The sequence below is a fragment of the Peromyscus maniculatus genome, chromosome 1 (assembly GCF_049852395.1).
Source record: "Peromyscus maniculatus bairdii isolate BWxNUB_F1_BW_parent chromosome 1, HU_Pman_BW_mat_3.1, whole genome shotgun sequence".
In the NCBI taxonomy this organism is placed as follows: Eukaryota; Metazoa; Chordata; class Mammalia; order Rodentia; family Cricetidae; genus Peromyscus; species Peromyscus maniculatus.
In genome coordinates, this window is record NC_134852.1 from 133,100,826 (window position 1) to 133,117,899 (window position 17,074).

Genomic DNA, 17,074 nt, shown 5'->3' on the forward strand with positions numbered 1-17,074 from the left:
TCTAAGGTGGTTGTGAGCCACCTGACCTGGTGCTGGAAACCAAAGTTGGGTCCTTTGGAACAGCATTGAGCATTTTTAATCTCTAAGCCATCTCTAGACCCAAGTTTTTTTCTGCTTTTTTCAGTTTTAAATTTATTTAATTTATGTGTATGTTTTATCTGCATGTATGACTGTGAACTACATCTGTACCTGGTGTCTATGGAGGACAGAAGAGTGAATCAAGACCCCTGGAACTGGAGTCACTGAGGTTTGTAACCTGCCATGTGAATGCTGGAAACTGAACTCCGGTTCTCTGCAGGAATAGCAAGTGCTCTAACTGCTGAGCCATCTCTCCAACCTCAAGTTATTTCTCTTATCCACAGAATTCTGTCCTTGAACAGGAGAATATATTGGTGTATTGTGCAAGTCTGCAGCTGGACAAGGGAATGATGGCAGAGATAAGGCAGACAAAGCAATACTTTTTTTCCCATTGATTAATTTTTTTTTTTAGACAGGGTGTCTAAAAGTCTGGGCTGAATTTGAAGTTCTGATCCTTCTGCCTCTACCTCCCAAATGCAGGGGTTACAGGTTTGTATGTTCACATCTTTCTTTTTTTAATTTTTTTCTATCATCAGCTTGATACAGTACAAATTCTTAGCCTAATAGTGAGATGTTTCACTGAAGCTTATCCAGTGATTAAGTAAAACCAAAACTCATTATAAGCCACAGTCATCCTAGGGTCCCCCCTGCTAGGTAGCCTCCCTGGGTCTGCTTGTTCTTTGCTTTATATCTAGTATCCACTTATGAGTGAATACATACTATGTTTGTCCTTCTGAGTCTGGGTTACCTCACTCAGGATGATATTTTCTAGTTCCATCCATTTGCCTGCAAATTTCATGCTGTCATTGTTTTTCTCTACTGAGTAGTACTCCATTGTGTATATGTACCACATTTTCTTAATCCATTCTTCAGTTGACAGGCATCTAGGTTGTTTCCAGGTTCTGGCTATTACGAATAATGCTGCTATGAACATAGTTGAGCATGTATCTTTGTGGTATGATTGAGCATTCCTTGGGTATATGCCCAAGAGTGGTATGGCTGAGTCTTGAGGTAGATCAATTCCCAACTTTCTGAGAAACTGCCATACTGATTTCCACAGTGGTTTTACATGTTTGCATTCCCACCAACAGTGGAGGAGTGTTACCTTTGCTCTGCATCCTCTCCAACATAGACTGTCATTAGTGTTTTTGATCATAGCCATTTGACAGGTGTAAGGTGGAATCTCAGAGTCGTTTTGATTTTCATTTCTCTGATGACTAAGGATGTTGAGCATTTCCTGAAATGTCTTTCAGCCGTTTGAAATTCTTCTTTTGAAGCCGGGCGTTGGTGGCGCACGCCTTTAATCCCAGCACTCGGGAGGCAGAGCCAGGCGGATCTCTGTGAGTTCGAGGCCAGCCTGGGCTACCAAGTGAGCTCCAGGAAAGGCGCAAAGCTACACAAGAGAAACCCTGTCTCGAAAAACCATAAAAAAAAAAAAAAAAAAAAAAAAAAAAAAAAAGAAATTCTTCTTTTGAGAATTCTCTGTTTAGCTCTTTAGCCCATTTTTTTTAATTGGATTGTTCAGTATTTTGATGTCTAGTTTTTTGAGTTCTTTATATACTTTGGAGATCAGTCCTCTGTCCAATGTGGGATTGGTGAAGATCTTTTTCCATTCTGTAGGCTGTCTTTTTGTCTTGTTGACTGTGTCTTTTGACCTACAAAAGCTTCTCAGTTCCTTGAGGTCCCATTTATTAATTGTTGCTCTGAGTGTCTGTGCTACTGGTGTTATATTTAGGAAGTGATCTCCTGTGCCAATGCGTTCAAGAGTAGTACTTCCTAATTTCTCTTCTATCAAGTTCAGTGTAACTGGATTTATGTTGAGGTCTTTGATCCACTTGGAATTGAGTTTTGTACATGGTGACAGATATGAATGTGTTTATAATCTTTTACATGTTGACATCCAGTTATGCCAGCACCATTTGTTGAAGATACTTTCTTTTTATTGTATAGTTTTGGCTTCTTTGTCAAAAATCAGGTGTTCATATGTGTGTGGATTAATCTCAGGGTCTTCAGTTCAATTCCATTGGTCCGTATGTTGGTTTTTATGCCAGTACCAGGCTGTTTTTATTACTATAACTCTACAGTAGAGCTTGAGGTCAGGGATGGTGATGCTTCTAGAGGTTGCTTTATTATAGAGGATTCTTTTCGCTATCCTGTGTTTTTTTGTTTGTCCATATGAAGTTGAGTATTGTTCTAAGTCTGTGAAGAATTGTGTTGGGATTTTGATGGTGATTGCATTGAATCTGTAGATTGCTTTTGGTAAGATTTCATTTTTACTATGTTAATCCTGCCTATCCATGAGCATCGGAAATCTTTCCATTTTCTGATACCTTCTTCAATTTCTTTCTTTAGAGACTTAAAGTTCTTATCATACAGGTCCTTCACTTGTTTAGTTAGTGTTACCCAAGGTATTTTATATTATTTGTGGCTATTGTAAAGGGTGATGTTTCTCTGACTTCTTTCTCAGCCCTTTTATCATTTGTGTATAGGAGGGCTACTGACTTTTTTGAGTTAATCTTGTATCCTGCCCTTTACTTGAAGGAGTTTATCAGCTGTAGGAGTTCCCCGATAGAATTTTTGGGGTCACTTATGTATACTATCATGTCATCTGCAAATAGTGAAAGTTTGACTTCTTCCTTTCCAATTTGTATCCCTTTGATCTCCTTTTGTTGTTTTATTGCTCTAGATAGAACTTGAAGTACTATATTGAATAAATATGGGAAGAGTGGACAGCCTTGTCTTGTTCCCGATTTTAATGGAATCACTTTGAGTTTCTCTCTGTTTAATTTAATGTTGGCTGTCAGCTTGCTCTAAATTGCCTTTATTATGTTTAGGTATGTTCCTTATATTCCTTATCTCTCTAAGACTTTTATCAGGAAAGAGTGTTGGATTTTGTCAAAGGCTTTTTCAGCATCTAATGATTTGATCATGTGTTTTTTTTTTCTTTCAGTTTGTTTATATGGTATATTACATTGACAGATTTTGTATGTTGAACCATGCTTGCATCCCTGGGATGAAACCTACTCGGTCATGGTGGATAATTTCTTTGATGTGTTCTTGGATTCAGTTTGCCAATATTTTGTTGGATATTTTTGTATCAATGTTCATGAGGGAGATTGGTCTGTAATTCTCTTTCTTTGTTGCATCTTTGTGTGGTTTGGGTATCAGGGTAACTGTAGCCTCATAAAAAGAGTTTAGTAATGTTCCTTCTGTTTCTATTGTGTGGAACAATTTGACGAGTATTGGAATTAGCTCCTCTTTGAAATTCTGGTAGAATTCTGCACTGAAACCATCTGGGCCTGGACTTTTTTTGGTTGGGAGACTTTTTTTTTTTATTTTTATTTTTTACAATACCATTCAGTTCTACATATCAGCCATGGGTTCCCCTATTCTCCCCCCTCCCATACCCTCCCCTTACCCCCAGCCCACCCCCCATTTGGTTGGGAGACTTTTAATGACTGTTTCTATTTCTTTAGGGATTATTGGTCTATTTAAATAGTTTATCTGAGCTAGGCGGTGGTGGCGCATGCCTTTAATCCCAGCACTCGGGAGGCAGAAGCAGGCGAATCTTTGTGAGTTCGAGGCCAGCCTGGTCTCCAAAGCGAGTTCCAGGAAAAGGCACAAAGCTACACAGAGAAATACTGTCTTGAAAAAACAAAAATAAAATAAAATAAAATAGTTTGTCTGGTCTTGATTTAACTTTGGTATGTGGTTTCTATCCAGAAAATTGTCCATTTCTTTCAGATTTTCCAATTTTGTGGAATACAAGTTTTTGAAATACGACCTGATAATTCTCTGGATTTCCTCATTGTCTGTTGTACTGTCTCCCTTTTTGTTTCTGATTTTGTTAATTTGGGTGCTCTCTCTTTGCCTTTTGGTTAATTTGGCTAGGGGTTTGTCTACCTTGTTGGTTTTTTTCAAAGAACAAACTCTTTGTTTCATTGATTCTTTGTATTGCTCTCTTGGTTTCTATTTCATTGATTTCAGCCCTCAATTTGATTATTTCCTGGTATCTATTCCTCCTGAGTGAGTTTGTTTCTTTTTGTTCTAGAGCTTTCAGTTGTGCTGTAAGTCATTGGTATAAGATTTCTCCCACTTCTTTATGTGTGCATTTAGTGCTATGAAGTTCCCTCTTAGCACTGCTTTCATTGTGTCCCATAAGTTTGAGTGTAGATGAAATTCTAAATGGTCTTATTAAATAAGAAACACGGAGCCAAGCAGAATTAAAAGCCTAAAAGATCAGAGCACTAGCGAAGCCTTTAGCTTACCAGTCGCTGCCGTCCTTCCCCTGAGAGAGAGAGAGACCTTCTCCTGTGACCTGTCTTTTTATTGCCTTTCTGTTCTACCTTCTCATTGGCTTTAAACTCAACCTCATGATTTCCTCATCACTGCCTGTCTATACAGACCTCCAGGTCTCTATGGTTCGTACTGAGATTAAAGGTTCAGGTCACCGCTTGGCTGTGTCCTTGAACACACAGAGACTCTGCCTGCCAAGTGATTGAATTAAGGGTGTGTTCCACCACCTAGGGACTTCTGCTAAATAGCTTGCTTTTAGCTCTGACCCCCAGGCAACTTTATTTATTAACATACAAATAAAATCACATTTCAGCACAAATAAAATATCACCATATTTGGGTATATGCTGTACTTTCATTTTTGTTGAATTCTAGGAAATCTTTGGTTTCTTTCTTCATTTCTTCCTTGACCCATTGGTGCTTCAGGTGGGCATTATTCAGTTTCCATGAATTTCTGGTGATCTGGTTTGGTGGCTGGGCATTCTCAGGTCACGTTTTTGCTCGCTCATCAACTCCTCAGCTGAGCTTGTTTCCTCAGACTGCAGACTGTTGGCTTCTAAAACCTCTCCTGAATTGATCTCAGCTGAGCAGGTTGATCAGTAGGGCAATCTCACCAGCACCTCCAAGTTGTTGGGTTTCGCAAGATTGGCAGCTGGGTCCTGGATTGGCCTTGGGAAGAATATTCAGGTCCATTCTCATTCACACCTTTCTTATAAACAGGTTGGACTTAGAAGATGGTTCATCAGCCATTTTTTAAAATCTCATTTAATCCATTTAATCATTAAATAATTTAATCATTAAAATCACACCTTTAATCCAGCAGATTAAAGATTGGGAGGCAGAGGCAGGTAGATCTCTGTGAGTTCAAGGCCAGCCTGATCTACAGTGTGAGTTCCAGAACAGCCAGAGCTACACAGAAAAATCCTGTCTAGAAAAAAAAATAGATGAAGATCTGCTTCTAATCCGGATCTTGAGGTTGGAAGACCCACCTTTAATCTGTGCCACGCCTTCTGCTCAAAGCCTATATATATAAGGATGTGGAAGAAGGAAGCTTTTGCTCTTTGCCTGCTTGCTCTTTCCTTGCTAGCAAGTCCATTCCTTTGAAGAATTAAAGCCTACTTCAGTATTCCTGCGTCTACTGAAGACTGGTTGAGACATTGAGCTTTGTGGACTGAGCAACTTCTGAATTCTTGGACTTACTTGGATTAGCTGGACCATAACCTGTAAGTCATTCTATAAATACTCTTTGCATATTTCATATTATATATATATATATATGAGTGATTCATTCTGTAAGTTCTGCTGCTCTAGAGAACCCTAACTAATACAATGAATGCCCTTGAACTGCTGATCTTCTTGGATTCCACATCCCCAGTGGGATTTACATGTATTTGATACCATGCCCAATTTCTTAGGTGCTGGATGGGAATCAGACCCAGGACTTTTGCATACTACCCAAGCAGTCCACCAATGGATTACACAGGAAGCCCCAAACTGAGTAGTCTTTCTAGAAATCTAAAAATGAACATCATCTTATCTGATATGAATCATCACAAAATATAAACACTTAGAAAACCCAAATCTAAGGCCATTGAGATGGCTCAGCATGTACAGGAACCTGTTGCTACCCCTGGCAATCTGGGTTTGATACCCAGGACCTACATGGTGGAAAGTGAGAACCAGGTCCTATACATTGTCCTCTGACCTCCACATTAGTGCTGAGCCATGCAAACACCTCCCAACACACACACACACACACACACACACACACACACACACACACACTCAGTAAATAAACAAGTAAATGCAAAAAATATTTTAAAAAGAAAACAAAATTTTGTGTCATAAATTCAGTTAGTCATCACAGATGTGATTGGCATAGGTGTGATGGCATAGGTGTGATGGCACAGGTGTGATGGCACAAGTGTGATAGCACAAGTGTTATGCCACAGGTGTAATGGCACAGGTGTGATGGTACAGATTGATAGCACAGGTGTGATTGGCACAGGTGTGATGCCACAGGTGTGATGCCACAGGTGTGATGCCACAGGTGTGATGGTACAGATTGATGGCACAGGTGTGATTGGCACAGGTGTGTAGATGTAACCAACCATCTTATTAAATAAGAAACACAGAAACAATGTAAAAGAGAAAGCCAAGAGGTCAGAACTCAGAGCTAAAATCTCACCCTTCCTTCTGCTGTCCCAGCTTCCCGAAAAAGAGCTATATCCTGTCTGTACATCTTTTTTATAGTATTATTGTTCTGCCTTCTCATTGGTTGTAAACCCAAACATGTGACTGCCTCGTCACTGTCTGAATGTACAGCCCCCTAGGTCTTAAAGGCATATGTCTCCAATGCTGGCTGTATCCCTGAACACACAGAGATCTATGGGATTAAAGGTGTGTGCCACCACCGCCACACTCTGTCTATGGCTCTAATAGCTCTGACCCCCAGGCAACTTTATTTATTAACATACAATCAAAATCACATTTCAGTACAATTAGAATACCACCACACAGGTGTGATTGGCACAGGTGTGATGACACATGTGTGATGGTACAGGTGTGATGGCACAGGTGTGATTGACACAGGTGTGAGGGCACAGGTGTGAGGGCACAGGTGTGATTGGCACAGGTGTGATGGCACAGGTGTAATGGCACAGGTGTGATTGGCACAGGTGTGAGGGCACAGGTGTGATTGGCACAGGTGTGATTGGTACAGGTGTGAGGGCACAGGTGTGATTGGCACAGGTGTGAGGGCACAGGTGTGAGGGCACAAGTGTGATTGGCACAGGTGTGATGGTACAGGTGTAATGGCACAGGTGTGATTGGCACAGGTGTGAGGGCACAGGTGTGATTGGCACAGGTGTGATGGTACAGGTGTAATGGCACAGGTGTGATTGGCACAGGTGTGAGGGCACAGGTGTGAGGGCACAGGTGTAATTGGCACAGGTGTGAGGGCACAGGTGTGAGGGCACAGGTGTGACTGGCACAGGTGTGATTGGCACAGGTGTGAGGGCACAGGTGTGATTGGCACAGGTGTGATGGCACAGGTGTAATGGCACAGGTGTGATTGGCACAGGTGTGAGGGCACAGGTGTGACTGGCACAGGTGTGAGGGCACAGGTGTGACTGGCACAGGTGTGAGGGCACAGGTGTGAGGGCACAGGTGTGATTGGCACAGGTGTGATGGCACAGGTGTAATGGCACAGGTGTGATTGGCACAGGTGTGATTGGCACAGGTGTGATGCCACAGGTGTGATGCCACAGGTCAGTAAGCCTAGCACTCAGGAGGCTGAAGCAGGAGCATAAAAGTTTGAGGCCTGTGTGGGTTATATGATGTGATCCTGTTTCATCAATTAATGAACAAAAAACCAAATCTGAAAGAAAAACTAAAAAGTGTTAGGCTATATCACAATGGCATTAGGCCAGGGAAGAATATTTATTTATTATCTCAAAATTTTTTCAAGATCATTGGGATACATTGTACTTTTCTATTCGATGTTTTGATTAGTTTGACATCTGTATACACTCTGAAATCATAGTCACACCAATATAACAAACCTTATTTTAGGGGATTGGGGGCTTGAGACAGGGTTTCTCTGTTTAGTCCTGGAACTTGCTCTGTAGACCAGGCTGGCCTCGAACTCAGAGATCCACCTGCCTCTGTCTTGTTGACCGTGTCTTTTGCCCTACAAAAGCTTCTCAGTTCCTTGAGGTCCCATTTATTAGTTGTTCAAACATTAATTTTTTTGTTCCTAATCCCAGCACTTGGGAGTCAGAGGCAGGTCTGAGCAGCTGTGGGACTGGCAGGTGATAGGGATTTATCCTGACTATGGGCAAGGCAGGAAAACTCTAGCTACAGGACCCTGTCTCAAAAACAAAGTCTGAAAAAATTGTAACAAAACGTGTTTTCTGTCTTGCTGGGAAGAGACCCAAAGGCCTTACGTGTAAGCAATCTATGTGGTTCTCACTATGTGACATTTTAGAAAAGGCCAGACTATGAAACCAGTAAAAAGATCAGTAGCTGCAAGAGTTTGAGGGTGGTGGGAAGGACAGACGAAAGAGGTAGAGTAGGGGGACTTTGGGGCTGTGAAGGTGAACTATGTCAGCCATATACTTGTCAAGCCACAGAGTGGGGGCTGGTGATGAGGCTCAGTGGAACAGAGCCAAGTTGGCATTCAGGAGGCCCTGGGTGTGATCCTCTATGCAAAACAAACAAAACCATAGACTGCACAACACAGAGTAACGGGGGGATGTAAATTACGGACGTTCGCTAATAATAGTACATTGATGGCAGTTCCTCAGTTGTAACAAATACATCACACTAAAGCAAAATGGTAAAAACAAAACAAGAAATGTATATAAAAAGAGGAAATGTATGTGGCAGCTCTATGCTTCCCACTCAGCGCATCTGTAAACCCAGGAAGCTAAGTCTCCGAGGAAGAGGAGATCAGCTGCAGCATATCCTACTGACCGCAAGCTTCCCAGAAACACAGACTCCTCCTCGGGGGGCTGGAGAGAGGGCTCAGTGGTCAAAAGCACTGGCTGCTCTTCCAAAGGACCCAGGTTCAATTCCCAGTGCCCACATGGCAGCTCACAACTGTCTGTAACTCCAAGATCTGACACCCCCACACAGACATACATGCAGGCAAAACACCAATGCACATAAAATAACAATAAATAAATTAAAAAATTCCTCCTCTGATAAGATTCCAACACCCTAAGTCATGGCTCATGGATCAGCTGCTGGATTTGGTAAAGGAATTAACTCTAGAGTAGAGATGGCTTGAGATGTGCCATCTAGGCTGAGTGACCATCGGGATGACTTACTGTCATTCTTAGTTTTTCTTTCAAGAGTTGTAATTCTTGCTACAACCATAGACACTTACTCCCCTCTCCCTTACCAAAGATGAAACCCAGGCTCTTCCTTTTGGCCCATTTTTTTTTTTTTTTTTGAAACAAAGTCTCACTATGTAGCTCTGGTTAGCCTAGAAGACACTATGTAGACTAGGCTGGGCTGGAAGTCACAGAGAACTGCCTGCCTCTGCCTCTGAAGTACATAGGTACCACCATACCCGACATTCACCCAAGTTTTTAAGAAAAAGCCACCCTGAAGTGGACCGTATAGCAAGAAACTTTGAATTATCAAAGAAAGGTAAAGGAGGGAGAAGCTTATTACTTATAAAATTTAATCTGTAAGTGACTTATTTAAGCTGTGCTTCTGTCTCTGGGGTTATCCTTGATGGTTCCCTAACATCATATTGCCACAGTCTTCCTATAGAGAAATCAAAATGTATCTAATTATTCGAAAGTCTATTCACAGAGTATGTACAGTATCCGGATACTCTTTCAAGACTGGGGAATGTGGCGAAAATCGGGGCAAAATCCATTTTCTTATCTGAGAGAATGGGAAAGACCAATGAACAAAAAAATAAACTGTGCTGGGCAGCAGTGGCACATGCATGCCTTTAATTTCAGCAATGGGAGGCAGAGCCAGCCAGGCGGATCTCTGAGTTCGAGGCCACCCTGGTCTACAGAGAGAGATCCAGGACAGGAACCAAAACTACACAGAGAAACCCTGTCTTGAAAAAACCAAAAATAAATAAATGAACGAATAAACAAATCACAACCCTGGCATTCAGGGGCCTGAGGCAAGAAAATTGTGAGTACAAAGCAGTCTTGGCTACAGTGAGACAAGGATAAACAAGTAAAAAAATTCATAATAATAATGATAATAATAATGAACCTAAAAGAACAAACAGGTATAGAACTTGTCAGCTACTGATAACTGCTAAGAAGAAAACAAGTTAATGACTGAGACTAAACTGATGATTGCGATAAACGGAGACCAACACTGGTAACTATCTTAATTAAATTAGATGGCCTTAGGAGGGGTTCTCTGACAAGATGATTGATTTAAACCAAATTCTGCCAGAATTCAGGACATAGGTATTTAGGAAGTTTTTGGAAACTCGGCCACCTCTTTGGATGTATGATTTTGTTCTCAGTTGCGCAACTTCTCCGAGCCTAGCCTGTAAAATTCAGAGAAGCTGGGCATCAGACAATGTAAATTATAGTAATTGTTACGGTTTTAGAGTAATTTTATTGTTTATGAATTTATAGATGCAATGCGTCCTCATGCCACACGAGAAAAAGAATGCCAACCCTTCCAGGGGACTTTTAGCCAAAGTTCCTGGCGCCTGTTATTAAAAACGGGATTAGGCCGGGCGTTGGTGGCGCACGCCTTTAATCCCAGCACTCGGGAGGCAGAGCCAGGCGGATCTCTGTGAGTTCGAGGCCAGCCTGGGCTACCAAGTGAGCTCCAGGAAAGGCGCAAAGCTACACAGAGAAACCCTGTCTCGAAAAACCAAAAAAAAAAAAAAAAAAAAAAAAACGGGATTAGGACCCTGCACCGGGGCAATCACTGCCTTCTTTGAAAACTCAAAAAGTACACCGCTGTGGGCTTTAGGCAAACACACTGGAGATAATTTTTGCTGTTGTTAATTTGCCACCTCTATTGAGGCACAAATGTGCCAGGCGTGGTCTTAAATATGGAAATATATTCATGGATTTAATCCACGGCTACCCAGCAAATCCTTTATTCTCTCTCTGACAGCGTCTTGGAAGACAGGCCTTATATCAAAGCCCCAGGGCTAACTTCAGACCCAGACAACTGGGACCCCCCCCCGAACTGCCAACGTCAGCGGTCAGCGCGGTGCCTCGCACACGGTAAGAGCCGGACACCTCTCTTAGATGCTTTTGGTGATGATGATGGTCTACCGTCCCCACCCCGAGCCGCGTTTGATTAGTTCAGGGTAGGCAGGCTGTTGGGAGGGGAGTTGGCATGCGCTGGCGCAGCAGCCATCCCAGTGACAAGACTCGCGATCGGTGGAATCAGCTGCTCACCCCTGGGTACGCCCCCTCAGCAGTTTGCGCCGCGGCTGCCTGGAGCGCCCCTTCCAGGCTGGCCCAGTTGGGACCGTCCGCCTCCCCCTCCCGCTCCCGACGCGCATAGTTTCTCCCGTTCTCCGCGTCGCTTCTGGTTCCACGCTCCGAGTCACAAAGCGCGAGGTCACGTGGGCGGGCCGGTGCGCTTTGTGACGCCACGGCCCCGCCCCCGGCCCGCCTATCGGCGCACGCCCAAGCCCCGCCTCGCGTGCGCCGCCCGTGCTGTCTCTGCTTAAGAGACCCCGGAGTGGGGGCGCTCGCCCGAAGCCAGGCCGCGTCCGCCATAGTTCCTGGCGCGGAGGTGTCGCCGGCGCAGGGTGCGGGCCGGAGAGCGGCCTGGGGGGGGGGCAAGAACAAAACAAAAAAAAAAAAAGGAAAGAGGCAATCCAGCGAAGCCCTCGCCGCCGCCCGACCGTTTCCGGGCTTCCCGACGCGGTCGTGGGCTCAGAGGCGACAGGAGCGGGAGCAGCGCGAGGAGCAGCAAGAGGAAGAGTCGGGCAGCCTCGGCAGTGTCCCCGGGGCCTACGAAGCCGTCGGCCGGGGCCCGGGGTGGTGAGGAAGGGGCCTCGCGGCCTAGCTGGGCCCCGCACCGGCTTTGTGTCAGGAGGCGGCGCGGCGGCGCGGCGGCGGGGGGGAGGCGGAGCCGAACCGGGCGGCCGCTGGAAGGCCTCTCCGCCGATCGCGCGATCTCGGCCTAGGCCGCGGGCCGCTCGTGGCCTCCGGGGAGCAGGCGCCAGGGTGTGTGTGCGGTGGGGGCCTGGGCCTGGGGACGCCGACGCCGGTCGTCCGGAAGCCGGGAGGAGGCGAGAGGCCGCTCGTGGACTCCGGGCCTAGGCCCTCTCCCCGCAACCTTCTCCCGGGGCCTGGGTCACCCCCATCCACGGAGAGAGACCTGCCGGGAGGTGCGGCCGCTATGGACCCCTGACCCCGCGGGGTCATTCGGACTCTAACGTGTGGACTGACCGCTACTGACTGCACCGCCTGCCCTGTCTCCTGCCGGCCCTTAGCATGAGCGAGGGGGACCCAGCCGGGTGACATTGTGCCGGTTGGCGGATCCTCGATTGCCCCTTTTCCCGTCCTGCTCCTCCCACATGAAGCGATTCTGAGTACGGGGGGGTTCCGGATTATTGTTCTCACGAACCCCCGCTTGTGGTTGGGGGGTATTTAATTTGAGGCCTTAGGGTCCTTCGTTGTCTTTTGAGTGTTTTGTGTGTGTACATATTTTGCTCTTAAGTTTATAAATATACATATATTGAGAGTGTCCACGTCTCCTCGCTGAACCTTAGGAATCCTTTGCCACAATGTCCTGTGTGCACTATAAATTTTCCTCTAAACTCAACTATGACACCGTCACCTTTGATGGGCTCCATATCTCCCTCTGCGACTTAAAGAAGCAGATTATGGGGAGAGAAAAGCTGAAAGCTGCCGATAGCGATCTGCAGATCACCAACGCGCAGACGAAAGAAGGTAAGAGGCACATGGGCCGCAGATACTTACTGGGTCGAGGTGGGCATTGTAAGTTGCTTGTTAAGCCTTACTTCCGTTCCTATTCGTTGTAATACACAGCATTTCATTGATAGATAAGGATTGCAGCACCCGACCTTGGAGTTTAACTGGCCTGTTTGCCTTCGGAATGCTGGGGTCATCTGTAGCGGGCTAATCCAAAAACGTGTTTAATCTGGTTTTTCTCAGATGTGCTCCCCTCCCTTTACTATATTGAATTTTACCAGTGGGGAGGGATTGAGAAGAGAAAGGGTTGTTATCCAAGTCTGTTGGGTTTTTGCCTTGTGACATTCTCTAACTTGTTTTTTTCGTCAGGAGACGAAGTTTTTTTTCTCATTTGTTAAAGCAGCAGTAGATGTAACTTGTTTGCTAACCTAACACTGACTTGAAGTTAACAGCACATTGCATGCCCCCCTTTTTTTTTTTTTTTTATTTATATGGGGTTGCTTGTAGAAAGGGGGTATTTTTGAGAATTTAATCAGTGTTGGAATCGTTTTTGGAATATTAAATGTTCGATGTGACCACTCTGTGATGTAATGTCACAATTATTGATACTTACTCAAAAGTTGAATTCTGTAGCCCAGACTAAGTTCCAACCCCAACAATCCCTCTGCCTGAGTGTCCCAAGTGTGGAGAATGCAGGTGTTAGACCACACCCAGAAGTAGGTAAACTCTTAGTTCGTCACATTAACTCTTAGCAATTCTGGAAAGCTTCATAGTGCAAGGCCCTGGGTTGGTGTGGGTGTGTATATTATACACACACACACACACACACACACACACACACACACACGTGTATATATATGTAATTAGGTTTCTGAAAAATAGTGGAGTGCTACCATGTGTGAATACAAGTATGCCACTGGTTATAATCCTTGAGTTCTTCATTTTAAAAATAGTACTAGGACTTGTTTTTATTTCTTTTTGAGACAGGGTTTCTCTGTGTAACAGCCTTGGCTGTCCTGGAACTGACTCTGTTTACCAGGCTGGTCTCAGCTCAGATCTGCCTGCCTCTGCCTCCCTAGTGCTGAGATCAAAGGTGTGTACCACCTTGAACTTACCTCTGCCTCCTTAGTGCTGGAATTAAAGGGGTATGACACCACCCCTGCAAAAAAAATAATATTGGGACTTGAATGGTGGATGTATCTTCTGACTCTGAACTTGTTTTGGTTTCTTTTTCTCAGAATAGTAATGCAGATGGGTGGTTTTAGTAGATCAGACTTCTGACATTTACTGATAAGAAAGTGGGGTTGTTTTGTTTGTGACATGGTCTTACTATGTAACCCTCATTGGCCTGGACTTCTGCACATAGATCAAGCTTTCCTCTGGCTCACAGGAATCAACTTGCCTCTGCCTCCTGAGTGCTGGGATTAAAGGTGTGCTCCACCAAGCTAAATTTGATATAAGGTGTGGCATGGGTTTTTTTAGTTAAAGGTTTGGGGGATGGTCTCATCTTATTAGCCTGTAGTTGTTAGGTAGACCAAATCTTGTCATGTAGAATATCAGTTTTTCATTTGTAATGCAGACATGCATTATTATAATGCCAAAAGAATATTGTCTACTTCCTTCCCTTTGGGTAATTGTATTTTTCTGTAATTTCTCTCTACTTTGGAAGAGGAAAGGTGTTCATGGCAATAAACAGCTAAGAAGTCCACCAAAGCAGCCAAAGTATTGAAGTCTGCTTTACCAAACACATGGCTTTTTAAGAATTATTAGCCGGGCTGTGGTGGTGCACGCCTTTAATCCCAGCCCTGGGGAGGCAGAGCCAGGCGGATCTCTGTGAGTTCGAGGCCAGCCTGGGCTACCAAGTGAGCTCCAGGAAAGGCGCAAAGCTACGCAGAGAAACCCTGTCTCGAAAAACCAAAAAAAAAAAAAAAGAATTATTGGCTGCATTGCTATATAAATGCATCTTTATGAATGAGAGGAAAGATGAAATTAGGGATATTAGCCACTTACAATTATCATCTATATAGGTTTTATTTTTATTACAGTATAGTAGGGTTGAATCACTTAAAACTAGGCTTTATCCATCTTGCTACCAACCAACAGTTAAAGGCAGCTTTTAGACGAGTAAGTTGTGATTTAAGAATTCTTGTCCACAAATTGACATTTTGTGACTTTGTATTTTTTTCTAGTTTAGGACATATAATCCACAACCTGAAATGCAGGGAAGTTATTTGCCCCACAGCATGTTTTCTTCTTATTCTGCCCTTAACTGGAGAAAGTTTGATGTTAGGGTCGTTAAGAAAGAGTTGTGGGAGCTTTCTTTGTTTTATGCACTCACTCAGATTCGGGGGGAGGGTTAATAGTGGAACAGAAACTTACAGAGCTGGAGAGATGGTTCTGGCTGTCAAGAGTGCTTACTGCCCTTGCAGAGGAACCCACTTCTGTTGCCAGGGCCCACATGGTAATTCAAAACTCAAAACTCGGAACTTCAGTTCTGAGATCTGAAGCCCTCTGGCTCCAAAGGCACCAGGCACCACGCACCAGGCATGCTGATAGGGTACAGACATGGACCCAGCTTGACAAGGCAGTTGAGTGAGAATTCTACTTGGTTTAGAACCATCTAGTGAATTAAAGGTTGCAAAATAAATGCTTACTAAGAGTTTCTTAGCGAGTACCCGGATTTTAGACCTTCTCAAGAAGAAAGATTAAAGTGGATGATTTTTAGTAAGTTTAAATTACTGATCTTCATTGTTTCTGTAAAACATTCCTTAGTTCTGGAAATCTGTCAGGTATCAAGGACCATAAACCTTTGGTAAAACTAAAATGTTTGTGTCAAAGTTTTGTTTAGGACTTAAGCCTGCGTGTTTCTAGACTGTTATTTTACAATGAATTCCAAATGATCTTTGGAGAAAACTTTTGTTTTTATACTGATCCTCCCATTCACCTGGTAACCTTCATACTAAATGAACTTGATTGATTTGGAAGATGAATATGAGGGATTTTCTTATTTGTTTTTATCCTTATTCTGGCTGTCCATTCCTTACATTCATCTTTTTCAATCCATCCATGACTTTTCTGTTTTTGGATAAAATTCATACTGGTAAGCCTTTTTTTCTCAGAGAGCTGAGGCAAATGCTCTACCACTGAACTAAATCTCCATCCCCTGAGCCTTTTGAATCTAAGGGAACTGCTTTTTAAGGAGTTAAGTTTCAGACTCTCTTGGGCTTAGGAAACCATCATAAATGCAAATCCTTAATTGGACAGCTAGAACCCTGTATTTGAGGGTATTGGAGCACCTGGCTTTAGTACTATAATACAGCACTGTGTTGATCAAATTCAGTTGTCTTTGTTTATATATGAGATTTTGTATGGAAGATTAGCCTTGAACTCAGTGGCAATCCCCTTGCCTCAGACTCCTTAGTGCTGGAAATGTAGGCTTGTCACCACCCCACCTCACTAATAAGTTGTTTTTTTTAAAGGTTTTGTGAATACACTTAAGGTTTGTAAGATGTAAAGAGACAGCTAAATGTTTGACACTTGGGTTCTAGAATTGTTAAACTTATTAAAAATCCCCCAATTTCCTGCTTCTGATTTTTCTTACTCATCTTTCTTGGAATTTGGGGACTGTCCAAGATAATGATAGCCTTACATACATGCCTACATTTAGGAAATTGCATCACTCTTGATTGGATGCCTGTGAGACATAGTCAACAACTGAAAACACTAAAGAACTCTTGGTTGGGCAGTTTACTGTAGAAAAGGAATATTAAATTTGTGTTAGGTACCTTAAGTGAAGCAAGTGAACCCTGGCCCAGCCGTGGTAACACAAGTCTTTAATCCCAGCACTGAGGAGGCAGAAGCAAGTAGATCTCTGAGTTCCAGGCCAGCCTGTTCTATGAGTTTCAGAATAGCTAGGAAACATAGTTACACAAAGAAACCCTGTCTCAAAAAACAAAACAAAGAAAAAGAAAAATGAACCCTGGTCTTGTTTTGTGGGATTGAGGGAGATTTTTGCATCTCTTAAATTGTGTATGTGTGTGTTTAACTTGATAATTTTACTCCTTCCTTCCTTCCTTAAACTCTTACTACACTTAAACTCTTATTACACTTAAGGCCCCCTTAATTTCATTCTTACACAACTATTGTAATTATAGAGTAGAAAAATGGCACTCATTTCTCCTCTCAGTCTTCTTAAAAAGTGACGTCTGTTTGCTAAAAAGCAAGAAACCTAGAATTCATGCCTGTTCTTCCTCCATTTTTGCAATACTGGGTCCGTGAGTGTCTAATGCTGGCTATCACCAG

General features: G+C 43.5%; 1 protein-coding gene across 3 annotated transcripts in view; it reads left to right on the top strand.

Annotated features, from left to right (window-relative positions):
- The first annotated feature begins 12,300 nt into the window (after window positions 1–12,300).
- Rbbp6 (RB binding protein 6, ubiquitin ligase) overlaps window positions 12,301–17,074 on the top strand; it is a 32,472-nt gene continuing 27,698 nt past the window's right edge. For all 3 annotated transcript variants that reach the window (XM_006980352.4, XM_006980354.4, XM_006980355.4), the window contains exon 1: window positions 12,301–12,790. In XM_006980352.4, coding sequence (XP_006980414.2) covers window positions 12,625–12,790 — 166 coding nt within the window. In that variant the 5' untranslated portion in view covers window positions 12,301–12,624. The remainder of the gene's footprint in view (window positions 12,791–17,074) is intronic.